Source organism: Manis javanica, chromosome 4 (assembly GCF_040802235.1).
Source record: "Manis javanica isolate MJ-LG chromosome 4, MJ_LKY, whole genome shotgun sequence".
NCBI lineage: Eukaryota > Metazoa > Chordata > Mammalia > Pholidota > Manidae > Manis > Manis javanica.
Window position 1 is genome coordinate 43,630,783 of NC_133159.1, and position 23,365 is coordinate 43,654,147.

At 47.7% G+C, this 23,365-nt stretch overlaps 1 protein-coding gene across 7 annotated transcripts in view; it reads right to left on the minus strand.

Annotated features, from left to right (window-relative positions):
• Nucleotides 1-2,619: 2,619 nt before the first annotated feature.
• CYB5RL (cytochrome b5 reductase like) overlaps nt 2,620-23,365 on the minus strand; it is a 28,348-nt gene continuing 7,602 nt past the window's right edge. For 3 of the 7 annotated variants that reach the window (XM_073233979.1, XM_037021899.2, XM_073233980.1), the window contains 4 exons: nt 21,559-21,642; nt 19,928-20,032; nt 16,705-16,908; nt 2,620-6,955 (listed from right to left, as the gene is read on the minus strand). In XM_073233979.1, coding sequence (XP_073090080.1) covers nt 6,752-6,955; nt 16,705-16,908; nt 19,928-20,032; nt 21,559-21,642 — 597 coding nt within the window. In that variant the 3' untranslated portion in view covers nt 2,620-6,751. Of the gene's footprint in view, nt 6,956-11,712; nt 11,755-16,704; nt 16,909-19,927; nt 20,033-21,558; nt 21,643-23,365 lie in introns of all 7 variants that reach the window. The other 4 variants (XM_037021901.2, XM_017669048.3, XM_073233978.1 and 1 more) reach the window with 3 other exon arrangements.

The following is a 23,365-nucleotide window of genomic DNA, read 5'->3' on the forward strand; positions in this document are numbered from 1 at the left end:
CCTGAAGGTGGTGACTGAGCTGGGCACAAAGGTTCACTTCTTGGTAGAGATCTGTGCTGCCCTTGGGGCAGAAGAAGGGAATTACTGCTCGGTGAGATCTCGCTGTGGGCCAGGCAGGGCACTGGACACTTCACTTACACCATCTCCTTTATGTAAGCCTCAAAGCACCCCTGGAGGAATGGAAATCCCAGCTCATTTCACAGTGGAGCAGTAGCTAACCCTGGGTCATGTGGCTTCTGCCAGTGCATTCATTCACTCATTCCACAGATGCCACTTCAGCACTCACTGGCCAGGCATTGCAGTAGATGGGGAGGTGGGGAGGAAGCAGGCAAGCTACAGAGCCCTCCCTGCCTTCCTTCAGCAGCCGCTTTTCCTCTTGAGCACCTGTTTCTTCACCTACACAGGGAAGCTGCTGCTCTCTAAAGACGACGAGAAAGAAGTGAGATAGCAGCGAACACGGTCGATGTGCCACCTCTATCACCCTGCCCACCCAGAGGAGCCTATAGGAAGTTCCTAAGAGCACGGGACTTCCTGCGTCTCTTGGCCCACCCCACACCTACCAGGGAGGCTGCAAGTGTGGCGAGTGGGTGTCCCGGGCGCAAGCCTGGCGTCAGCGGGTAAATGCCCAGGCTTCCTCACCCCTTAGGGGGACAGTTGTAGGGGGTGTTCCGCGGTCAGCCTGGGACCCCGGCAGATGAGCTTCAGCTGTGCCTGGGTTCACCTGCCCATTGACACATCCTTTGTTGGCTTCCCAACATCTCCTGAATAAACTTCCAGCGGCCAAACCCTTGCTCAGACTCTTCTGTGGGGCAAACCAAGCCTGGGACAGATGACTGAAACTTGGCACTCAGAAAATGTTTACCTCCATGCTCATTCTCACTTTTACAGAACCAGACATCTCTGAGAACACAGCCAAGGCTCCAGCTGAACCACCACCACCAGGCCTAGCAGTATCATCTGGGAGCGGGTGAGGGCTGGTGGCCTGGGGCAGCACGGAGACGGGGCCTGGGGCAGGGGAGTCACCACCAGAGGCCACAGGGCACTTCCTGTAGGCCGAGCCCCTCAGAAGCCAGGCTAATATCTACACAGCACTATATAGTTACAGTTATTTTCTCATGTTCCAGGTTCTGTGTTGGCGTATTCCATCCCATTGTTCCAAATCATATGCTCCAACTCAGGGCTCTATGTTCAACATACGAGGCCTCAAACCAACTTGCATGTTGTGGGCACCCCACCACCATCACCACCACCACCTTGCTCTTCTCCCTTTGGTCATCCTGGCCAGGGGGCACATTCCCTCATGTCTGGGCAGAGAAGCTGATACAGGCTCACTTGCCCTCCAAGCAGGCCCATGTGGCCACCACCCAGCCCATTGGGCCCACCAGGCCATGGTGCTGAGTCCCAAGATCTGGGATCTGGTCAAGCCTGTCACCCCACCCTGCTACAAGCTAGCGTGCGCCGTCAGCATCAAGAGCAAGGATCAGGACATATGCGGTGGTCTCTAGCCCAAGCCTGTGGGACCCACGTGCAGATAGCTTTGCCACCTCCCATGACGTGAAGTCCATGTGTGGCCCTGGTGCATGCCGTCTACTTGGAGTGAGCCCTGTGGGGTGAGGGGTCTAGGAACCTCAGGAGGGCCCCAGGCTAGAGCCTGCCACAGAAAACTCAGCCCTAGCCCATGAGTCAGTGGCCTGTGAAGGCGGCACCTTCCCAGGCCAGGCCAGCAGCTCCCACAGCTCATGGTCAAATTAAAGAAGGAAACGAGTATGATGCACCCACACTCACAGCTTCTCAGGCCGCCCAGGCCACACACACTGCTGTGTTCCTGTGCCTCTGGCTGGGGTTATGTCAGCCACACGCAGCTCCCAGCTGGCTGTACAGATCAGAAACTCTAGGGATAGCTAGCTATGTCTTTGATTAATAAAAAAAGGGAGATAAATTAGTAATGACATAACACATGCAATTTGGGATCAAAATCTTTGAAAGTATGGGAAAAATAATAAAAACGGGAGATCTTGATAGTAAAAAATTTGAGAACAAGTGCTGTCCTCAGAGGCCAGCCATGAGCTGGGCACTGCCAAGGCCACCAGGGGAAGGAGAGGAGGGGTGGGCTTCTCACACTCGCTCTATGCCACGTGCTGTGCTGGGCTTCACACGTTTCCTTCACTCTCACACAATCCTGGGATATTACACTACCATCCCCACTTTATGGATGAGTCAACTGAGGCTCAGAGAGGCCAGGTTACTTGCCCTGGATATTTACAGAATCAGTAAGGAATTTGAACCTCGGTCTGCCTCACTTAAAAAGGAAAACAAACAAAATAAAGCAAAAAAAGGAAAAAAATTGTCCAAAACTGTGGTGTCTGGAAAGTCATTTGGGGTTGAGTTTACCAGGAACGGAAGAGGGACAAATGGAACAGCATGTAAGTTATGAGTGCTGACATTTTTTTATACTATTTACTGCTATCTACAGACCAGGGCACACAGCAGGCGCTCACAACAGTTTCAAGTGAAAGACTGCAAAGACTGAGGCACAGAAGGGTGAGCCTAGCCTGCATTGGGGAAGAGGGAGTGAATGTTTTTAAGCCTCTAGTTTCTGAAGCACACTGACAAAGCATGTTTAATCTTTCAAAAACATTTTTAATTATGGAACTATTTTGAACACAGAAAATTAAGAATGCAGTAAGGCAGACATCAGTTGAACCCATTGCCCAGATTCAGAAGTTCATATTTTGCCATATTCATTTAAAATGTTTTTATAATAAAGTGATACAGAAAGAAAAAAAAAGTTCCCCACATCATCCCATCCCCAGAGGTCACCACTTTCTTGAGGTTGGTGTATGTCCTCTCAGCACATCTGGCATTATTTTGTGTTTTTAAACTTTCCAAATATTGGTCTCTGACTGTACCTTTCCGTTTACAATTTGATTTTCACTCAATTATTATGTTTTTTGGATTTAGTCTATGTTGATACATGTAGATCTAGTTCATTCATTTTAACTGCTGTATAGTATTCCACAGTGTGAATAGAGAACAATTTCTATATTCTCTGGTTGATGGACATATATACAGTTTTTATTCTTTGCTATTTCAAGCTGCACAGCGATGAAAATCTTTGTATCCCTCTCCTGGTAAACTCATGTGTCACGCATAACCTTTGTAACAATTGTAGCATATTGGAATTTATGTACCCCTACATGACCTTGTAGAATTGCTTCATGTTTCAGAAATATAGTGCCCTTATCAGTAAACTGGGGTAATAAAACAGTATGCACTTAGGTGACAGGTGGGTGCTTCAGTGTAAATGAAAAGCATTTTGCAGCCTGTGAAGTACACTGTGAATATCAGTTGTTTATATGCAGGTGCTTGACGTTCAGGATGTACTGAGCACCCTCCTGTGCTGGGGACTCAATAAACAGACCCCAGTATGGTACTCGATGTGCTCACACACATCAGAGAGTCTGAGAAGGGCAGCAACAGAGGAACGCACAGGAATCTGCTCACTAATCTAGCCTGGAGCGGCAGAGGCAGACAAGGCTACCGACAGGAAATGACACTGAGCTAAGTCTTCAAAGGATGCGAGGCAAAGGCAAGTGGAAGATGGAAGGGTGGAAGGACGGCCCAGGCAGAGGGAGGAGCAGGCCTGAAGGGCCTGAGCGACACAAGAGAACACCTGGAACGTCAGGGCTGGGGGCGAAGGGGCCGTAACCGAAAATAAGTCTGCAGGGGTAAGGGGCACCGAGAGGCTGTATTTGAGGACAACAGGGAGCCACTGAAGGATTGTATGCAAGGGAGTGACAGGCTCAGACTTGCATGTTAGAAAAAGCAGTCTGAATAAACTCGAGATCTGCTGTACAACACTGTACCCACAGGAAACAATAATGTATTTTACACTTAAAACTTTAAGAGGGTAGATCTCGTTAAGTTCTTACTGCAATTAAAAAAATGGTTTGGCTGCTGTACAGAGTAGGGTGTGGGGGGAAAGGCCGGAGGCTGGGAGGGGGGTGGTGCAGGCCGACCCCGGTGAGGTGAGGGCTGGACTGCAGCAGCTGTCATTTTGGTCACTGTCACCCTGACAGCACACCTCCCCTGATACGCAGCGGGCGCATCATCAGGAAGGCTGAGAGCAATGGGCCAGGTGACAGGAACCTCCCTGCCAACTCAGAGGTCTGTCTTCACGCATCCCAACTGGCCCTCTTCTTGGGCTCGGTCACCTTCGAGGCACAGCACCCAGCCATGAGCTCCCAAGTTTCTGGACAATATGAGCCCTTTTGGTGTCCTGGAACCAAGGGCATGGCTGGGTCCTCACCAGTGTCCCAAAGGAGACCCTGTCAGTATCCAGACTCCATGGGTCCCACATGGAGTGAGAAGGGGAGGGACATTCTAGGGCAAGATGAGCTGTTGGTGATCACTGAGTGGTCTTATTGAATACCTAAACATGAAATAGCTAAAACAGAACAAAGACAGACATCCAAGAATGCCCCCACTCTGTACCCCATCACTAGGCACCCCCAGCAGTACGAGTGTGAGCACTGCCTTGGAAGGCCTCCTTCCCCTTGGCTGGGCTAAAAGCCCTTGCCATCCACGCTCCTCACACTCTGTGCTTTCCTTTTTAGAACATTCAACCCTTTTAGGACCACAAGTTTGACTGCAGCCCTCCCTGCCGGGCTATGTGCTCCCTGACGGAGTTTACCAGCACCGTGTCTGCTTTGTTCACTGCTGATTCCTTGGTGCCGGGAACGGAGTCCGGCTCATAGCAGGACCTCAGGGAACACTGGTGAACAGAATCAACAGGACACACTGAGGGAGAGGAAGAGTGGGGGAAGGTGCCCAGATGTCACAGGCCCTGAGAGAGGAAAAGTGTCTTGCTTAAGTCACAGGTGAGGCGAAGGAGTCACACGGCCTGCCTGGGGCCTCTGACACTCAGTGCAGGGCCTTCCCTCTTGTGACACTATGCTTAAAAGAGGCTGTGCAACAGGTCAGCATTTCCAAAAGCGCAGTCTATGGTATGCTGGCTCCAAGATTTTAGTGCATAGAAAAGTTCTGTAAATAAGTTTGGGAAACTCTGGGTTAAATCAAATGAAAAAGGCTGTTTTTTTTTTTTTAAGCCTTTACCATGCCCATATGCATACGATTCTTGGTGAAGGTCACAGGCAATATTCCCCACATCTATGGGACCATGGAATTCTGCCCGGGGACATGGTATGAAACCTTTGGCACCATCCCCCAGCTGCCTGTCATGATTATTTATTGAAGCACAGCATGGAGATTTGTTGCAACTTTTTGGGTGGTGCAAAAAAACCATTTTGCAAATGAAAATGGCTCCAAGCCCCAATATATAAATGGAATAAAAATAGAGCTTCTCTGGTTGAAGGGAGCCCTGGAAATCCATCTGGCCACCTCTTTACTGCTGCCATGCCAGTAACCCTCAAGTCCTGTGGAGCCATTTGAAAACAACTGGTACAGAACTCAGCACAGGGGTTCTGGCACTGGCCCTGCTATGCGGGGCACTTGCCCACTTGGGCAAGTCACTCAATGTCACAGGGCCTTGGTTTCCCCATTTATATGAGTCTGTTAGCCTGGATGCTTTCTGGAGGCCTTAATTTTAATCTCTGATATGATGAGGCCGATGATTCTATGCTGTAAAACTCTAACTTTAAGATTCTATGGTTCTTTGATTCTGAGATTCCATGACTTGATATTCTGATTCTGGGAGTGCTTGTAGCCAGCCTGAGCTGATATGGCACACGGGGGCCCAGGCTGTGAAAAGCAGAATTCATTAACTGCAGCGTGCTGCCCAGGAGTGCAGGGTTCCATGGGGAAGGTATGCCCCACGTAGGATGGAAGGGGCGGGGGGAAACGGGAGTCGGGTGTGGATGGAGTCAGCAGCCGCTCAGTTGGCAGAGCAGGGAGAAGGACCCAGGTCTCCTGACTCCTGCTCTATCTTTAGATCTCCATAGCAACTGTCACCAGGGTGCCTGAGCTGAAGGCAGGGCTGAGCTGGCTGCCTGCAGGAGGCAGGGGCGTTTGCTTCCATGCCTCTTTTGTTGAGGAAAGGACTCTAGGCCAGCCTCTGAAGCCAGGGATGGGAGACTGAGAGTAAAGCCTTCCAGAAGAGGAAAGGCTGGGGGACCAATACAAAATAAAGATAATCCAGGACCCCACCTCCCTCTGAGAACCTAAGACCGTGTGTGTCAGGTTCGTGGCACTGGAGGTACATAAGGCAAGTTCCTCCTCCAAAGATCTCTGAGCTGCCCCCTTGGTCATTTCCTAATCATTAACAAGCACCTCATCAGAGCCAGCACTGAGGCCATAGGAGAGACACACAGTTTCCAGGGAAAACAGGCTTTGGCATAGGCATTACACAGCAGGGCCCAGAGGGAGGCTCTGGCCCCCCTCCCCACAACCCTCTCACCTGAAGAACCAGGGGAGCTCCTCCCGCCCTTCCTTCTGTGAACACCTATAGCCCTAGCACTCAGCATGGATCCAGCTTCCTCTAGGGCGTCCTCCCTGACTCCAGGCTGGTTACTCTCCTCCCAGGGGCTCACAGCAGTATGCCTGTCTGAGGGAGTCAGTAATCTCACGGGGTAGATGAGAAATGGAGGCATGCATGGTAAAGACATTCACCAGAGTCACTGAAATGTCAGCAGTGCTGCTAGGCCTGGACTCCATGTCTTCTGATTCCAGCCTGTGCTTCTTCTCATGTCACAGAGGCAGGCCCCTGGCCTGGATTTTGGGAAGGAGGCCAGCGTTAGAAGAGGAAGTAGGAGTCCTCCGTCACACCTGCACATAGCAAGCACCTGGCCATGTCCTTGGTAAACTCAGCTGAGCCACAGACCAATGCAAATGGTTTTCTCCGGCAGGAGCTGACCAGCTCTTCAATCAGGTTCTGGGCCAGGTGGCCAAAATGGGTTTTCTCCCGGTAACTCCAGGGAAGCTGCTCTGGGAAGTTCTCCTGGGACAAAGAGAAATAAATAGTGGAGAGGGATTAAAGATGGCGGTGTGAGAGGTGAGACAGAAACCTCCTCCCTAAACCTCATATAATTAAAAAATATAGCAAATACAACTAATCCTGAAAGAGCAACAGGAAAGAAGACTGCACCAGACTGTCTACACCTGGGGAAAAGATCAGATCTCACTGGAAAGGGTAGAGTATCAAAGCCACAATCCAGCATGACCCAAGCCCTTCCCTCACCCCAGCTCACTGGCAGGAGGAAGAGAAACAGAGCAGGGTGGGGGTGGAGGCCTAGGACTGCTGAACATCCAGCCCTGGAGATCTGCTCTGGGAGCACGAACCTACATTACATGGTGCTCTGGAGATTTGTGGGGTTGGAAAGCTAAGACAGGCGGTAAACTTGGAAAGACTGAAATTCCAGTCACTTGTGGAGAAAAGATACCCACAACTGGCTGGTCTGGGACAAAAGGTGGGCACTCTGAGAGACTTCCCAACAGCTAGAGGGCTGCTAAAGGGGCAAGGATTGCACAGAGTTTGCTGCTCAGGAGAAAGGACAGTGGACAAAATTGTCCAGGTGCACTCAGTGCAGCTTGTTCCCAGGATAGGAACTTTCAGGAGCTTCAGGCACTCCATCTCCCTGTCTGGCAGTGCAGCTCCAAGGCCCCCCACCATGATATACAGCTTGCCGCTCCTTCCTCCCGGCCGGCATCAGTTCGCAAACTGGCTGCCCCCACCATTGCGCCAGGCCACCCAGAGGGCGGCCCCACCTATGACAGCTACAGGGGCGTAGCATAGAGACTCCTCCTTGCATGCTCAGCCCTCTGGCCCGGGCAGTGGAGGCAAGCACTGTAGCCAGCCAGGAAGCAGGAAAGAGCTCTTTTCTCCCTGACAGGCACCAGCGCCGCTTGCCTGCAACCCCCTACATTGCTCCAGGGGCTGAGCAGTTCCAGAGAGTAGAGCTTCTGGGCACTAGAGGGCACCACCTTTGCCAAGTTATTTCTAGAAATATGAAATAGCAAAAGAACCTAGAACAAACCAAAACCCACAATCACCAGAAAGAGGGCCAAGTGAAACTGAAATTCCTAATATTCCTGAAAAAGACTTCAAAAAGACATCACGGAGCTATAGAACTTAGAGAACAGGAACACAAAGAAGCTGAGGCAAAGAGAGAAAAAGGATCTCTAGGAGTGAAAGAGTATTAAGAGAACTGTGTGAACAATCCAAACAGAACAATATTTGCATATAGGGGTATGAGAAGAAGAGAGAGAAAAAAGGATAGAAAGTGTCTTTGAGGAGGTGATTGCTGGAAACATCCCCAATTGGGGGAAGGATATATTCTCTCAAGCCATGGAGGTGCACAGACCTCCCAACACAAGGGATAAGGAAGACCACACCAATTTTATTATTTAATAATAATTAAAATGGCAAAGATCAATGATAAGGAAAGAGTATTAAAAGCAGCCAGAGAGAAAAAAGATCACATACAAAGGAAAACCCATCAGGCTGTCATCAGACTTCTCAATAGAAACCTTACAGGCCAGAGGGAGTGGCATGATATATTTAATGTAATGAAACAGAAGAGCCTTGAACCAAGAATACTCAACCCAGCAAAATTATCATTTAAATTTGAAGGAGGGATTAAATAATTTCTAGATAAGCTAAAGTTGAGAGTATTTACCTCCCCAAAACCATCATCTCTACAGTGTATGAAGGGGCTCTTATAGATGGAAGTGTTCCTAAGGCTAAAGGACTGTTACCACAGAAAATAAAACCACAATAAAGGAAGTAGACTAATTAATTACTAAGCAAATGCAAAATTAAATCAACTATCCCCAAAGTCAGTCAAGGGATACAGAAAGGGTACAGAATATAATGCCTAATATATAAAGAATGGAGGAGGAAGAAAAAGGAGGGAAAAAAAAGAATCTTTAGACTGTGTTTGTAATAGCATACTAATTAAGTTAAGTTAGACTGTTAGATAGTAAAGAAGCTACTCTTGAACCCTTGGTAACCACGAATCTAAAGCATGCAATGGCAAGAAGTACATATCTATCTATAATCACCCTAAATGTAAATGGTCTGAATGCACCAATCAAAAGACATAGAGTTATGAATGGATAAAAAAAAACAAGACCCGTCTATATGCTGCCTACAAGGGACTCACTTCAAACCCAAAGACATGCAAAGACTAAAAGTGAAGGGATGGAAAAAGGTATTTCATGCAACTAGTAGGGAGAAAAAAGCAGGAGCTGCAGTACTTGTATCAGATAAAATAGACTTCAAAACAAAGAAAGTAACAAGAGACAAAGAAGGACATTGCATAATGATACAGGAGTCAGTCCAACAAGAGGATATAACCATTATAAATATCTATGCATCCAACATAGGAACACCTACATATGTGAAACAAATACTAACAGAATTAAAGGGGGAAATAGAATGCAATGCATTCATTTTAGGGGACTTCAACCCACCACTCCAAAGGACAGATCAAACAGATAGAAAATAAGTAAGAAGACAGAGGCACTGAACAATACATTAGAACAGATGGAACTAACAGACATCTACAGAACACTCTGCCCCAAAGCAGCAGGATACACATTATTCTCAAGTGTACATGGAACATTTTCAAGAACAGATCATATACTAGGCCACAAAAAGGATTGAAATTGTACCAACCAGCTTCTCAGACCACAAAGGTATGAAACTAGAAATAAATTATACAAAGAAAAAAAAAATCACACAAACACATGGAGGCTTAACAACATGCTGCTAAATAATCAATGGATCAATGACCAAATAAAAACAGAAATGAAGCAATATATGGATACGAATGACAATAATAACACTGCAAAAATCTGTGGGACACAGCGAAGGCCATGCAAAGAAGGAAGTATATTGCAATACAGGCTTACCTCAGGAAAGAAGAACAACCCCACATGATCAGTCTAAACTCACAATTAATGAAACTAGAAAAAGAAGAACAAATGAGGCCCAAAGTCAATACAAGGAGGGACATAATAAAGATCAAAGCATAAATAAATAAAATTAAGAAGAATAAAACAATAGAAAGAATCAATGAAACCAGGAGCTGGTTCTTTGAGAAAATAAACAAAGTAGCCAGACTTACCAAGACAAAAAGAGAGTCTATACACATAAACAGAATCAGCAATGAGAAAGGAAAAGTCATAATGGACACCACAGAAATACAAAGAATTATTAGAGAACACTATGAAAAACTATATGCTAACAAATTGGCTAACGTAGAAGAAATGGACAACTTTCTAGAAAAATACAACCTTCCAAGGCTGACCCAGGAAGAAGCAGAATATCTGAACAGACCAATTACCAGCAATGAAATTGAATTGGTAATCAAAAAACTACCCAAGAACAAAAACCATGGACCAGACAGCTTCACTGCTGAATTTTACCAAACATTTAGTGATGACTTAATATGCATTCTTCTTAAAGTTTTCCAAAACGTAGAAGAGGAGGGAATAGTTCCAAACTCATTCTATGAGGTCAGCATCACTCTAATATCAAAACCAGGCAAAGACACCACAAAAAAGAAAAACTACAGACTGATTTCCCTGATGAACATAGATGCAAAAATACTCAACAAAATATTAGCTAACCGAATTCAAAAATACATCAAAAAGATCATCCATCATGATCAAGTAGGATTTATTCCAGGGATGCAAGGATGGTACAATATTTGAAAATCCATCGACCTCATAGACCACATCAACAAAAAGAAGGATAAAAATCATATGATCATTTCCATAGATGCTGAAAAAGCACTTGGCAAAATTCAACATCCATTCTGTTAAAAAGTCTCAACAAAATGAGAATAGTGGGCAAGTATCCCAACATAATAAAGGCCATATATGACAGACACACAGCCAACATTATACTTAACAGCGAAAGGCTGAAAGCTTTTCCTTTAAGATCGGCAACAAGACAAGGAGTCCACTCTCCATACTTTTATTCAGCATAGTATTGGAGGTCCTAGCCATGGCAATTTGACAATACAAAGAAATAAAGGCATCCGGATTGGCAAGGAAGAAGTCAAACTGTCACTGTTTGCAGTTGACATGATATTGTACATAAAAAGCCCTAAAGAATCCACCCCAAAACTACTAGAACTAATATCTGAATTCAGCAAAGTTGCAGGATATAAAATTAATACACAGAAATCGGTTGAATTCCTATACACTACCGATGAACTAGCAGAAAGAGAAATCAGGAAAACAATTCCATTCACAGTTGCATCCAAAAGAATAAAATACCTAGGAATAAACCTAACCAAGGAGGTGAAAGATTATACCATTAAAACTACAAGACACTCATGAGAGAAATTAAAGACGATACCAATAAATGGAAATACATCTCATGCTCATGGATAGGAGGAATTAATATTGTCAAAATGGCCATCCTGCCTAAAGCAATCTACAGATTCAATGCAATCCCTATCAAAATACCAACAGCGTTCTTCAACGAACTAGAACAAATAGTTCTAAAATCCATATGTAACCACAAAAGACCACAAATAGCCAAAGCAATCCTGAGAAGGAAGAATAAAGCAGGGGAAATTATGCTCCCCAACTTCAAGCTCTACTACAAAGCCACAGTAATCAAGACGATTTGGTATTGGCACAAGAACAGACCCATAGACCGATGGGACAGACTAGAGAGCCCAGATATAAACCCAAGCATATATGGTCAATTAATATACAATAAAGGAGCCATGGACTTACAATGGGGAAGTGACAGCCTCTTCAACAACTGTATTGTCAAAACTGGACAGCCACATGCAAGAGAATAAAACTGGATTATTTTCTAATCCCATACACAAAAGTAAACTCAAAATGGATCAAAGACCTGAATGTAAGTCATGAAACCATAAAACTTTTAGAAGAAAACATAGGCAAAAATTGATTGAATATAAACACCAGCAACTTTTTCCTGAACATATTTCCTCAGGAAGAGATACAAAATAAACAACGAACAAATGGGCCTACATCATGCTAAAAGCTTCTGTACAGCAAAGGACACCATCAGCAGAACAAAAAGTCACCCTACAGTATGGGAGAATATATTTGTAAATGACATATCTGACAAGAGGTTAACATTCAAAATATATAAAGAACTCGCATGCTTCAACACCCAAAAAGCAAATAACCCAATTCAAAAATGGGAGGAGGATATGAACAGACACTTCTCCAAAGAAGAAATTCAGATGGCCAACAGGCACATGCAAAGATGCTCCACATTGGTAATTATCAGGGAAATGCAAATTAAAACCACAATGAGATATCACCTCACACCATTTAGGATGGCTGACATTCAAAAGACAAGGAACAACAAATGCTGGCAAGGATGTGGAGAAAGGGGACCTATCCTACACTGCTGGTGGGAATGTAAATTAGTTCAACCATTGTGCAAAGCAATACGGAGGTTCCTCAAAAAATTAAAAATAGAAATACCATTTGACGCAGGAATTCCACTCAGGAATTTACCCAAAGAAAACAAGATTTCCGAGTCAAAAAGACATACGCACCCCTATGTTTATTGCAGCACTATTTATAATAGCCAAGATATGGAAGCAACCTAGGTGTTCATCAGTAGATGAATGGATAAAGAATATGTGGTACATATATACAATGGAATATTATTTGCCATAAGAAGAAAACAAATCCTACCATTTGCAACAAAATGGATGAGCTAGAGGGTATTATGCTCAGTGAACTAAGCCAGGCAGAGAAAGACAAGTACCAAATGATTTCCCTCATTAGTGGAGTGTAACACAAAGCAAAACTGAAGGACCAAAACAGCAGCAGGCTCATAGACTCCAAGAACAGACAAGCAGTTATCGAAGGGGAGGAGTGGGAGAGGTCGGGCTGGGTAGGAGGGAGAAGGGGATTGAGCGGCATTATGATTGGCACACATGGTGTGGGGGGGTCATGGGAAAGACTGTGTAGCACAGAGAAGACAAGTAGTGACTCTGTGGCATCTTACTACACTGATGGACAGTGACTATAATGGGGTATGTGGGGGGACTTGATAATATGGGTGAATGTAGTAACCACAATGTTTTTCATGTGAAACCTTAATAAAAAATTTAATTAAAAAAAAAGAAATAGTGGGGTGACTACTGGGGGGGCCTTCAGAGTTCATGCAGCAAGCAGTCCTTTGTCAAATGAAGAAACTGAGGCAGAGGGGTGGGAAGGCAATATTCACCTAGGCCTGCCAGGGGCCAGGTACTTCCTCGTGCTGGGACTCAGATCACCCTCACAAGCCTGTGGGTGGATAGCCATCCTTCTACAACTCGTGAGGCACAGGGCGGAGGAGGGACATCCTCCAGGGTACACAGCGAGGCAGGGGCAGTGGCAGGACCCGACCTCAGGCCTTGCCCTCTCTCAGTGACTTCCAGGGGCCGCTGCTCCTGTCACTCTGGGGGGAACAGTTTCTCCCCAAGATTACGTGTCTTCCAGCGTCTTTCCAAGGTAATCCAACACTTCACCCTCAGAGCATAATTTTTGTTCATGTAAGTTTTCCATTCACTTGTTAACAAATGTGTGCTGAATGGTCACTCTGTCCCGGCACTGAGCGTGGCACAGTGGATATGGCAGCAGCCCTACAGACAAGGTTTCTGGCCTCATTCTAGCTGTGTGTGTCAGAGGTCCCAGAGCGTAGTGCCTTAAACAACAGAGGGGCTTATTTCTCCCATGTAAAAAGGCTGGAAGTAGTACTATGGGGTGTTCGGTGCCCAAAGGGCCCAGGCTCCTTTCTTCCTGTCCCTCTAGCCTTAGTTTGTGGCTTTTGTCCTCAAAGCACAAGAGAAAAGCTCCACCTCTTGCTGACTTGGAGGAATTTCTTCTATTTTCTTTATGTAAATGTTTTATTGAAGTAGAACATACGTATAGAAAAGTCTACAAGTAATTCTAGCAAAGAGATGGAACATGTAACCAGCACCCAAAGAAAAAAAAAACAGAACAGTACCATCACCTCTGCAGACCGTTAAGGTGAGCATCTAGTTCCTGGAGCCAGGCAGACACAGGATGGAGAGAGGAGGGTGGGTCAGGATCCAGACCTGTCGCTGCTGCCTGGCTGAGTGACCGGGACCTTTCTGAGCTACGTGATGAGTGCACGGGGTAGGGAAACCCCTGCAAAAGGCTCCGTGAGCTCCATTCCCAGGTGTACTCACAGGGCCCCACCGGGTTCACCCAACTGCACCGGGGACAGCAGTGTGCTGCTGACAGGCATCCTCTCCACTGATCTGTATCTTCCCACACTTCCTCCACACCCTGAGTCACCCAATGGACCCTGGAAAGCAGGGGCTGGCAGGTCCTGCTGGCCTGGGCTTTCCTTCCCACTCCCTGGTTCCCTCAGGCTACTCACGTTTGGCTCAGCTCACCCCGACTGCACAGAGAGGTGCTGGGTCTGGCTGCTGCTCAGGTGGTGGGGTGGGAACCATAAGCATAGATGGTGCAGTGGGGTGGGTGGTGTGCAGGAGAGCCCAGCCTATGACACAGAAACATCTGTGCCAGCCTGGAGGCTCTAAGACAGCTTCTAGGATGGAATTGCACTGCAGCAGACAGATGTGAGGGATGGGTAGTGTCAGGTGAAGAAGTGGGGGAAAGTGTTCCTGGCAAGGGAACAGCATGAGCAAAGACCCAGCAGCCAGAAAAGCCCAGTGCACTTGCATGAGCAGACCAGTGACACCAGGGCAGCAGGGAGGGTGCACGGGGATGTGAGGCCACAGAGATTGACGCAGCCACGAGGGCTCAGACTTCATCCTGAGAGCAGCAGGGAGCAGGGAAGGGCTGAAAGCAGGGTGGCGGTGTGACCAGAGCTGCCCTTCTGCCTACCGGATGAAGGACAAATTGGCAAGGGGTGGCTGGACCAGAGAGACCCTGGAGGATGCTGTCACTGCAGCCAGGCAGGAGAGGGAACATCCTGAGGCAAGGGAGCATGGCTGGCCAGGAGGCACCTCCCACTCCATTGCCGCTTATCTGCCCCTGCCAGTGATGGCCAGCCCACTTACCTGCTAGACCCCAGTTCACTGACATCATCAAGCCCTGGCCCAGGGCTGAAGGTACTTTATTGCTGATGAAATTTAACTCTACCTCAACTCCAGGCTCAAATGCCATCTCCCCCATGAAGCCCTCCCTGCTTGCTGCATGAATACCTTCCACAGCACCTATCCCTGTGCTGTCTCACAATTTGCTCTTTGAGGCACTTTTAGAGTGTCCCTAAAGACTTATGTGAACTTTGACATTGTAGCTGCAGAGCATGGCCTCTGCAGCAGAACCACCCAGGGTCACACCTAGGTCTCCACCAAGATTGCAGTGGGATTGAAAGACAACACACATAAAGTGATCAGAACAGCGCCAGGCACAGAGGAGTGTTCCATGAAAGGGAGCCGCTGTCTGCCATCCTGTGGCTGGCTGTCTCCCCATATACAGGTGAGTACCTGGAGGGCACAGAACAGGCCATCTTCATTTTTGTATCCCTGGCACCTGGTATGTAATCAGGGAACAGGAATGCAGGCTGAGGTGACTCGGCCAGGTACCTGCCTTCCGGCTACTCCTCCCACCTTCCCTGTCCTGGCACTCAGGCAGGGCCAGCTAGTGCCACAGTCTTCTCTTCATTCCTCTGCCTTGGGCACCTCATGCTGCTACTAATGCTCACTAAGCACGATCCTTCTGATGCTCATGTACTGAGCGTTCTGCCCCATGGACAGGCCCCCAGCCCCTGGCCCCTGGGGATCTCAGGCCCTTTGGTACTGGGAGGGGAAACCCAGTTTCCTGATACCCCACACCCAGCTACAATGTCAAAGTTCACATAAGTCTTTAGGGACACTCTAAAGCTGCCTCAAAGAGCAAATTGATGAGAAGGGTGCTCCACAGTAGAGGGCCATGCAGAGGACCCTGAGCAACAAAGAATGGAGTGGAGGCCCTAGTAGGGGATCCAAACCCAGGGGTTACAGTAAAGAAATAAAACTAAGACCAGGGGAAGGCAGGTGAAAAAAGACAGCCAGGGGCCTGGCCTGAGATGAGGGGGAGACACCCCACCTGTGCTGCGGACCCGGGTGCGGGGTGCTGGGAAGGGTGGCCTGAGTGAATGGAGGGGATGCCGAATCAGAGAGAGGCTTCCAGGTAACGTGTCTGCAGCGCGGAGAGTTTGAAAGCAGCTTTCCTCCCATATAGTCAGGTAGGGACCCTAATAAATGTAGTACCCTCAGATCCTGTTCCTGCCATCCATCGTTGACATAGTACATGCCTTCTCTGTGACTGGCACTGTGCTAAGCGCTGAGGAGAGGGTGGTGATCCAGACATGTTCCTGTTTCAAGAAGCTTATCACAGCCTTGAGGATGTCTGCGGCCTGGCCCACAGACTTCACAAACAGGCCCTCAGCAAAAGATGATGCCAGAGGGCAGACAGGCAGCAGGCATCATGGGTGAGAGCTGGAGCTCTGGAATCAGACAACGCCAGGCTCAAACCCTGGCTTCACCCCTTCGGCCAGCAGGACATGGGCTGGCACCTTCAGCTCTCTGAGCCTCGGTTTCCTCATCTGCATAATGAACATGACAGTACCTGCCTTCCTTGCCAGGCACATGGTAGGGGTTCCACCAGTGGCAGGGATTATTATTATGGCATGGAGCAGGGAGGCCACAGCAGGTCGTCAGAACAGCTGAAGGGGACATGACTCTCAGTCAAGGAAGGAAGTCACCACCTTGGGCTCACCTGGCTGAGGACAAAGAAGGTACGGATGTTCCAGAAAAGGGCCTGCTCCTGGAGGAAGGTTTTCAGGTAGATGTCCTCAAAGGTCTTGAAGCAGCCAACCAGGGTGACAAAGGTCTCATCGTCTGCGTTGTCTGTGATGCTCTGGAGGATGGGCACCATGGGGGCCAGGCCAGTGCCTGCAGCCAACATGAGGAGCTCACCGTGCTGGGGAGGAGTAGCGGCTACATATGACAGGGTGCGTTGGGAGGGTCTCACCCACCCACCCACCACAAGGCCTTCTCTTGGGCTTGCTTCAACTGCATGGCATGCTCTTCCTGGGTGTCCCGCCTGACTGAGCTTCCCCCTCTACCTCCACCAGGAAGCCACCCTTGCTTGTGAAAGTCTGTAGTTTGTGAGGTGTGTGTCACAGAAATGGAATCTGGGTACTGAAAGAAAATGTTAAACAGTGAAGCCCACCCTGCAAGTGGTTTGGGTACTTTCCTAAGCATCGCACGGACTGATTACACACTTCAACTGACAGGTAGCCCTCTACCTCCCAAGGCGATTTGCTCTATTACAGGCTGAGTCCCCTTGCCAGGGAGGACTTCCAAGCCCCTGGGCTGCTTCCTCTGCTTCTGGGAAGCCCTGCACAGATCTGAGGGCCCCATCTTGAACCCCTGAGTCTGCTCTGCTTTAGACTAAATGAGATACTCATACCTAAGTGCCTAGCACAGGGCTGGTATGAAAGAGCTATACAATGAAAGTGCATTTCCACCCCGAGAAGTTGCTGTTCCATCATCCCCTCCTCATAAAACCCCTTTTCTGGCTATGGGTCTCTTACAGAGAGGCAATGCTCTTCATGGTCAGAAATTTAAAGGTTAGTGCCTAACCTATGCAGTGAGGTATTCACCTTCCTCATTCTAGAGGTTAGGCCTCTGTGAATGCAGTCTGAGTTTTCACTCGCTGTATTGACCACCACTGCACATCACACTGCTGCATGAAACACTTCCTTGAGGTCAGGAGTCACAGACCTGGGTATAAATCCCAAGCCATATGGTCTGGGAAAGTTCGTTCACTTCTCTGAACTTTGGTTTCTTAACTAGTAAAAACATAAGAGAACCTGCCCATTGCAGCTCCTATCTCAGAACTGTTGTGAGGATTAAATGAGATACCATAAAGTGCCTGGTGTGGATCAATGCAGCTGCAGTTCCTCCCCTCTCCGAGCCCTGAGTGCAGGTCACGCATCCTGCCCTGTGCTGGGGCTCCCCTGGCCTGCCGCTCTTCAGCCCGCCAGGCTCCTTTCTCCCCCAGCACCACTCCAGCTCTCCTCTGGGAAGCCTTCCCCGAGCCAGGGGCAGGCAAGCATCCTTTGCATTCCCAAAGCCCTCTGTGCACCTCCTCACAACACTGGGCATGCTGTACTGTCGCCTCCCCATCAGACTGAGCTTCTGGAGGCCATCTGTGGCTCTGGGTGGATGCTTGTGAATGTCTGTGGAATAAACGCACAGGTGCTGATGTGCCTGTCTCAGAGCTGATGTGAGAGCCCCCTGCAAGAGGAATACAAAGCAGTGAGACGGCTGGGAAGAGGGCCAGAGCACCCCAGCGTCCTCACGGAAGCACAGCCGAGCTTGGCCGCAGTGTCAGCAGCCAAATGCTTATGTGTGAGATGCCATCTCTTCTTCCTCACTGCTGGGCCCTACAACCCCCCTAGGAAGGAAGTACAGGGGCTTTCTAGTGGTGGCCTATGGATGCAGAAAAGGCTCCACCCAGGAAAGGTGGTCAATACAACATTCATCAGGTGCCCTCTCTAAGCTGGGAGGAAACAGGGACCATTCCTAATCCATGCTCTCAAGAGCGTGGGGGACATAAGGACACCATCAGCTAAAATGCAGGCTGAACATGGCTGCACCAGCAGTACACTGTAGAAGAGCATTAATATATGCATACCACATATCTGTAAAACGGGGGTAGCAGCTCATAGGAGCTGTTGTGAGAACTGAATGAGTTACTACATGGCAAGTGCTAATAATCAGGTGCCATGTATGTATTTGATATTATTATTATACACACATATGTGTGTGTGCATGTGCCTGTATGCATTTCCAAGTGTGGAAGAGGATTTGAAAGATAGACACCAAGGCAGTAAAGCTGGTTTATTTGGAGAGATGGGCTGTAGTGTTACTTTCTTCTTTTTGCCTCTATATCTGCTGATTTTTTTTGGTAATGAACATGTACTGTATTTTTAATAAGGGAAAAAAACTTAAAAGCTGTTTTTAAATTAAACAAAAAAATGGAGAGGAAGGAATGATTCATTCTTTTCCATTTGTTTTTGTTTTGCTTTGTTCCCTAATTATAAAGGTAATAGGTGTTCATTGTGGATAATCTGGAACATATAATGAAGAAAATAAAAATAATCCATAATTCTACCACCCAGAGCTGTTAACATTTCATTGTATTTTTTTTTCATATTTTTTTCTGTGCATTTTAACTTTTCCCCACCTGTTGTATATTCAGCTTTGTACCTAGTGTTTGTCACTTGATCTTACAGCCTAAGGATATAATATCATTTATAAACAATTTTAAAATCCAGGGTAATATTCTATCAAGTATCTGTACTTAAGTGTTCCCCTGTTACTGGATATTCAGTTGTCTCCAATTTCTTGCTCTTATAAATAAAGCAGCAGTGAACACGTGCCCAGGAGTCAACATTTGGATTCTTTCCATAGGACAGACTTCTAAAAGTAGAGTTACTGGGTTAAAGGATTTGAAGATTCTTAAGACTCTTGGAACGTACTGCCAAACTGCTTTCCAGATACACACCAACTGATGGTAAATCACTAAGTCTTCCTGGGAATGTCAGGGCAGGATATGCTGGAAAGATGAGGGGAAGAGCCTTTGGGCTGGGGACAGGCTCCCAAGCAGCAGGCCATTGCACATGTCCAGGGAGTGGTCTCCTTGTCCTGCACCTGGAATATGAAACTGGAAAGCTATCTGAGGGCCAGTAGGGACCCCCAAAACCACGTACACGAGTCTGGATTTTCTAAGCAATGGGAAGCCATGGACAGTTCTAGAACATAGGCATGCAGTTTTGTTTATTAGTGCCTATTCCATCTTCTCCCTTGGGGTTGGGGTTGGGTTCAGAAAGAATGGCACAGTAAGATTTTATGGCCTAAAACATGAAAACCGTAGACCTCAAGGCCAACCTGGGAGGGATCTACTGATGAGTTAGTGTGCCCATACTGACCTGGTTTGGCTTATAAATGAAGCCTCCAAAAGGTCCTCGCCAGAAAGCTGTGTCTCCTGCTCTCCAGGACTTGACATACCGGGCCATCAGCCCAGTCGGGTAGCACTGGGGGCAAACACAGGGGACCTCGATGGGACAGGCACATACTGCCAGGCAGACCACAGCGGTCGTTGACACGGAGTCCTTCCTGCATGCTAAGTGCTTTTCCTATGTTATCTTGTTTAATCCACATTGTCCCACAAAGTTGGTGCTATCATTCCCGGTTTTCAGATGAGGCCCAGAAGCTTGCACAGAAGGGAAATGGCGAGGCTGGGATGAGAATTCACAGGACCTACTGCCTTAACTACAGAGATCTCAAACCCAAATAACTACAGGGATCATGCAGGTAATATAACTTTAGAAGATTAATGGCAATTAACACCCAGTCTCAGTGTCAGGGAGATAAGAAAGAGTGGGGGGTACGGGGGACTGTGGTGAGTGAATGCTCCTTCTAAAGGAGGAAGTCCCTTTGCAGACTCCAGTATGGAGTTTATGAGGTTGATGATGCCAGATCTGATTTTCCAAGAGGGGAAGGAAATCCATATTTTTATGTAAAATCTCCCATCTTTAAATGGCAGTAATTAATCCTATATTTTAAAACACTGTGCAGGCCAAAACCAAATATACTTAAGGGCTAGAGTCAGTTTGTAGGCCACTCATTTTCAATGTCTCCATTACTCATCACTGTCTTCTGGCTGGGTGATAAAAATGGAACTTGTAGAGAGGATTCTTCCACTGGGGGCCTGCCAATTCTGTGCCAGGCACCACATTGGGGCTGCAGGGGAGACCACTGGATCTTAAGCTCCAGGAAGGCAGCCAGTGCCTAAACACCATGGAAAAGACTTAATAATTATCTGAATGAATGAATCAATTAATCCAGAATCAAGCCTTAAGGAAGTCACGATATAGAAGTGACTTAAGTCTCAGATACACAGGGTAGAAACTACCTAATAGCCCATGAGAATAGAGTGCTAAGAGAGCCCTGAGGAAGTGCAATTACTTCCAATGGAGTAGGATCAAGGATGGCTTCCTGGAGGAGGAAGCACTTGAGCTGGATCTTTAGAGCTGGCCAAGACTGCATTCATCGCTGGGGGTGGGAGTAGAAGGGCAGAGAGGATTCTGAGCATCAGGTGTGGTGTGGTCAGGGGTAGGAGAGCCTAGGTCATGTTCTGGGAATAGCAAGTGACACAGGAGGGGAAGGGGAAAGGGAAAGCACTGGCAGACAGGACTGGAACAGTGTTTGGAAGGAGATTTTAACCAGGCTTGAAGGAGACACTGGGCTTTGATTAGCAGACATGCTTCTAATTACCCACAGCCACCTCTGGTACCACCCTGACTCAGTTGAGCACCATATGCATAAAGCAAGGGAAGTCCTTGTCTCACCTATTAGGGGTCTGGGAAGGAGGCTACAGTTTTCCTCCTAACTTGCTGGAGGCTGTCTCAGAGCACACCTTGTTTTCTGGCCCCAGTCTCGGGGGAGGCACAGCCTCAGCTGTGGCCTTCGAGGCCTTATGGCGCAGACAGACAGCACTTCCGTGTCTCCAGCACCCACAGACAGACTGGCTCAATACACATTGTTAAACAGAACTTACACTGAAGTGTTCTTTGACTTGGATCATATTACCCAAGAGGCCTTGGCACAATGACATCATCTCTCTGAGCTTCAGTTTCTTTATCTGTAAAGTGGGGATAATATGATCTACTCTGCAGGGTTGTTATAAGGTTAAAAGGAGACAATGGAAAAAAAAAAGAGCTAGAAGCAGTGCCTGATGGCCAGAAGGTACCTGAGAATGGGGAGCTCCTCCTTCCCACTTGCGAAGGTAAACCTAAAAAACCTGCCTGCCTTCCAATTGCAACGACATCTTCCCAGCTAGCAGCTTAGGGATAATTAAGCATCTCTCTAAAGAGAGGCTTTCCCGTAAACGAAGGAGAAAATCAGTCTTGCAGCTGGGAGAGATCCAGCTGCCCTGAAGAACTGTCTCCAGGCTTATCCTTTCAACAGAAACACACCCAGATGAGCAGCTTGGGGATGCAGGCCATTTGGAGAGGATTTGTGGAATCTCCCAGACAAACAGTTGTGGGAGAAGGGATCCCATCCAAGCTTATGTGTGAGGGAATAAACACTCTGGCGCCCAGGGCAGGCGGGGCGGGCAAGAGCCGGAGGCAGTGCTGAGGTCTTGGAGTCAGAGGCCAGGGCTCACTCACAGCCAAACATCTCACTAGCTGCAAAGCCTTGGGTCTTCCTTTGGCCTCAGTTTGAAAAGGGGAAAATAATTCCTGTCCTACAAGTGAGATAAAGGATGACAAAGCTGTTCTTAAATACTGATGTCCTAGGATTCCATTTGGGAAATGATGCGGTAGAGATATACATTAGGCTGACCCATATGAAACTGCTGTTAATCTTTAAGGCAAAGGTTAGAGTATCAGCAATATCATGTAGTTCAATGTAATTTTTTTTCCCACACAGAATTGGACCTTCATGACTTCTTATACATTTTGGTGCCAATTCCTTGGGTCTCTTGTGGGTTTTGTACCCAGCCCTCTTTGTTTATCTCATCTCTGCCAACTTCCCCACTCACCTGGGCTGCCCCCACAAGCACCTCTCCTTCCACCACTCAGAATGGTTACAGTTTCTACAAGATCCTGTTCTGTTTCACTGCCCCCTGCCTTTGGTTATCTGTCCCCTGGGCCTGGAATGCCACTTCCTGCCACTGGCAGTTTGTACTCCTTCAAGGCCCAACTCAATGCCTCAGATCCTGCCCACCTCCCAGAGAGATGACCTCAGGTTAGTTTGGTCCACAAGGCCCTCTGTGTCCCACCTTTTGCCTGCATACTGCCTCTATGCCAGGGCACAGGACTAACAGTCCCCAAATCATGTGGGACACAAATCATGTGGCCTCCTTTGCCACTGTACAAGCTGCTCCCAGCACTCAGAGATCCCTTCCACATTTCTCCCCTAGGTCCCCACTCCTCAACTCAAACATACAGCTCAACTCACAGCTTCCACTGGGAAGCGCAGCCTACCTTCCCTGCCCCCCCACCCCCCGCTGCCCTGAGCTGGGTTGGGGTCTGCTGTTACAGTGTCCATCACGCTGTACTGTCTCAGTCTAGCTCATCTCTGGATCCCAGTGCCCAGCACACAGTAGGTGCCAGGTGACTGGGATCCCCATTCCTTTGCGGTCAATGCTCACTCTGCATTGATAGGGAAGAAGGTGAGGAGGAGCAGCTTTCTCAGTCTGAGCCTCCTTTTCACAAAATCTGTCAGGAATATGCCCTCTGTTGGTGCCCAGTGGCTTCCTTCCCCAGGGAAGAAGGAGATGGGAGAAGTCCTCCTTCGCTGTCCCCAGTCTTCCCTCAAGCCAACCTCCCTCAATGTGATCACTGGCTTTTCCCACATGG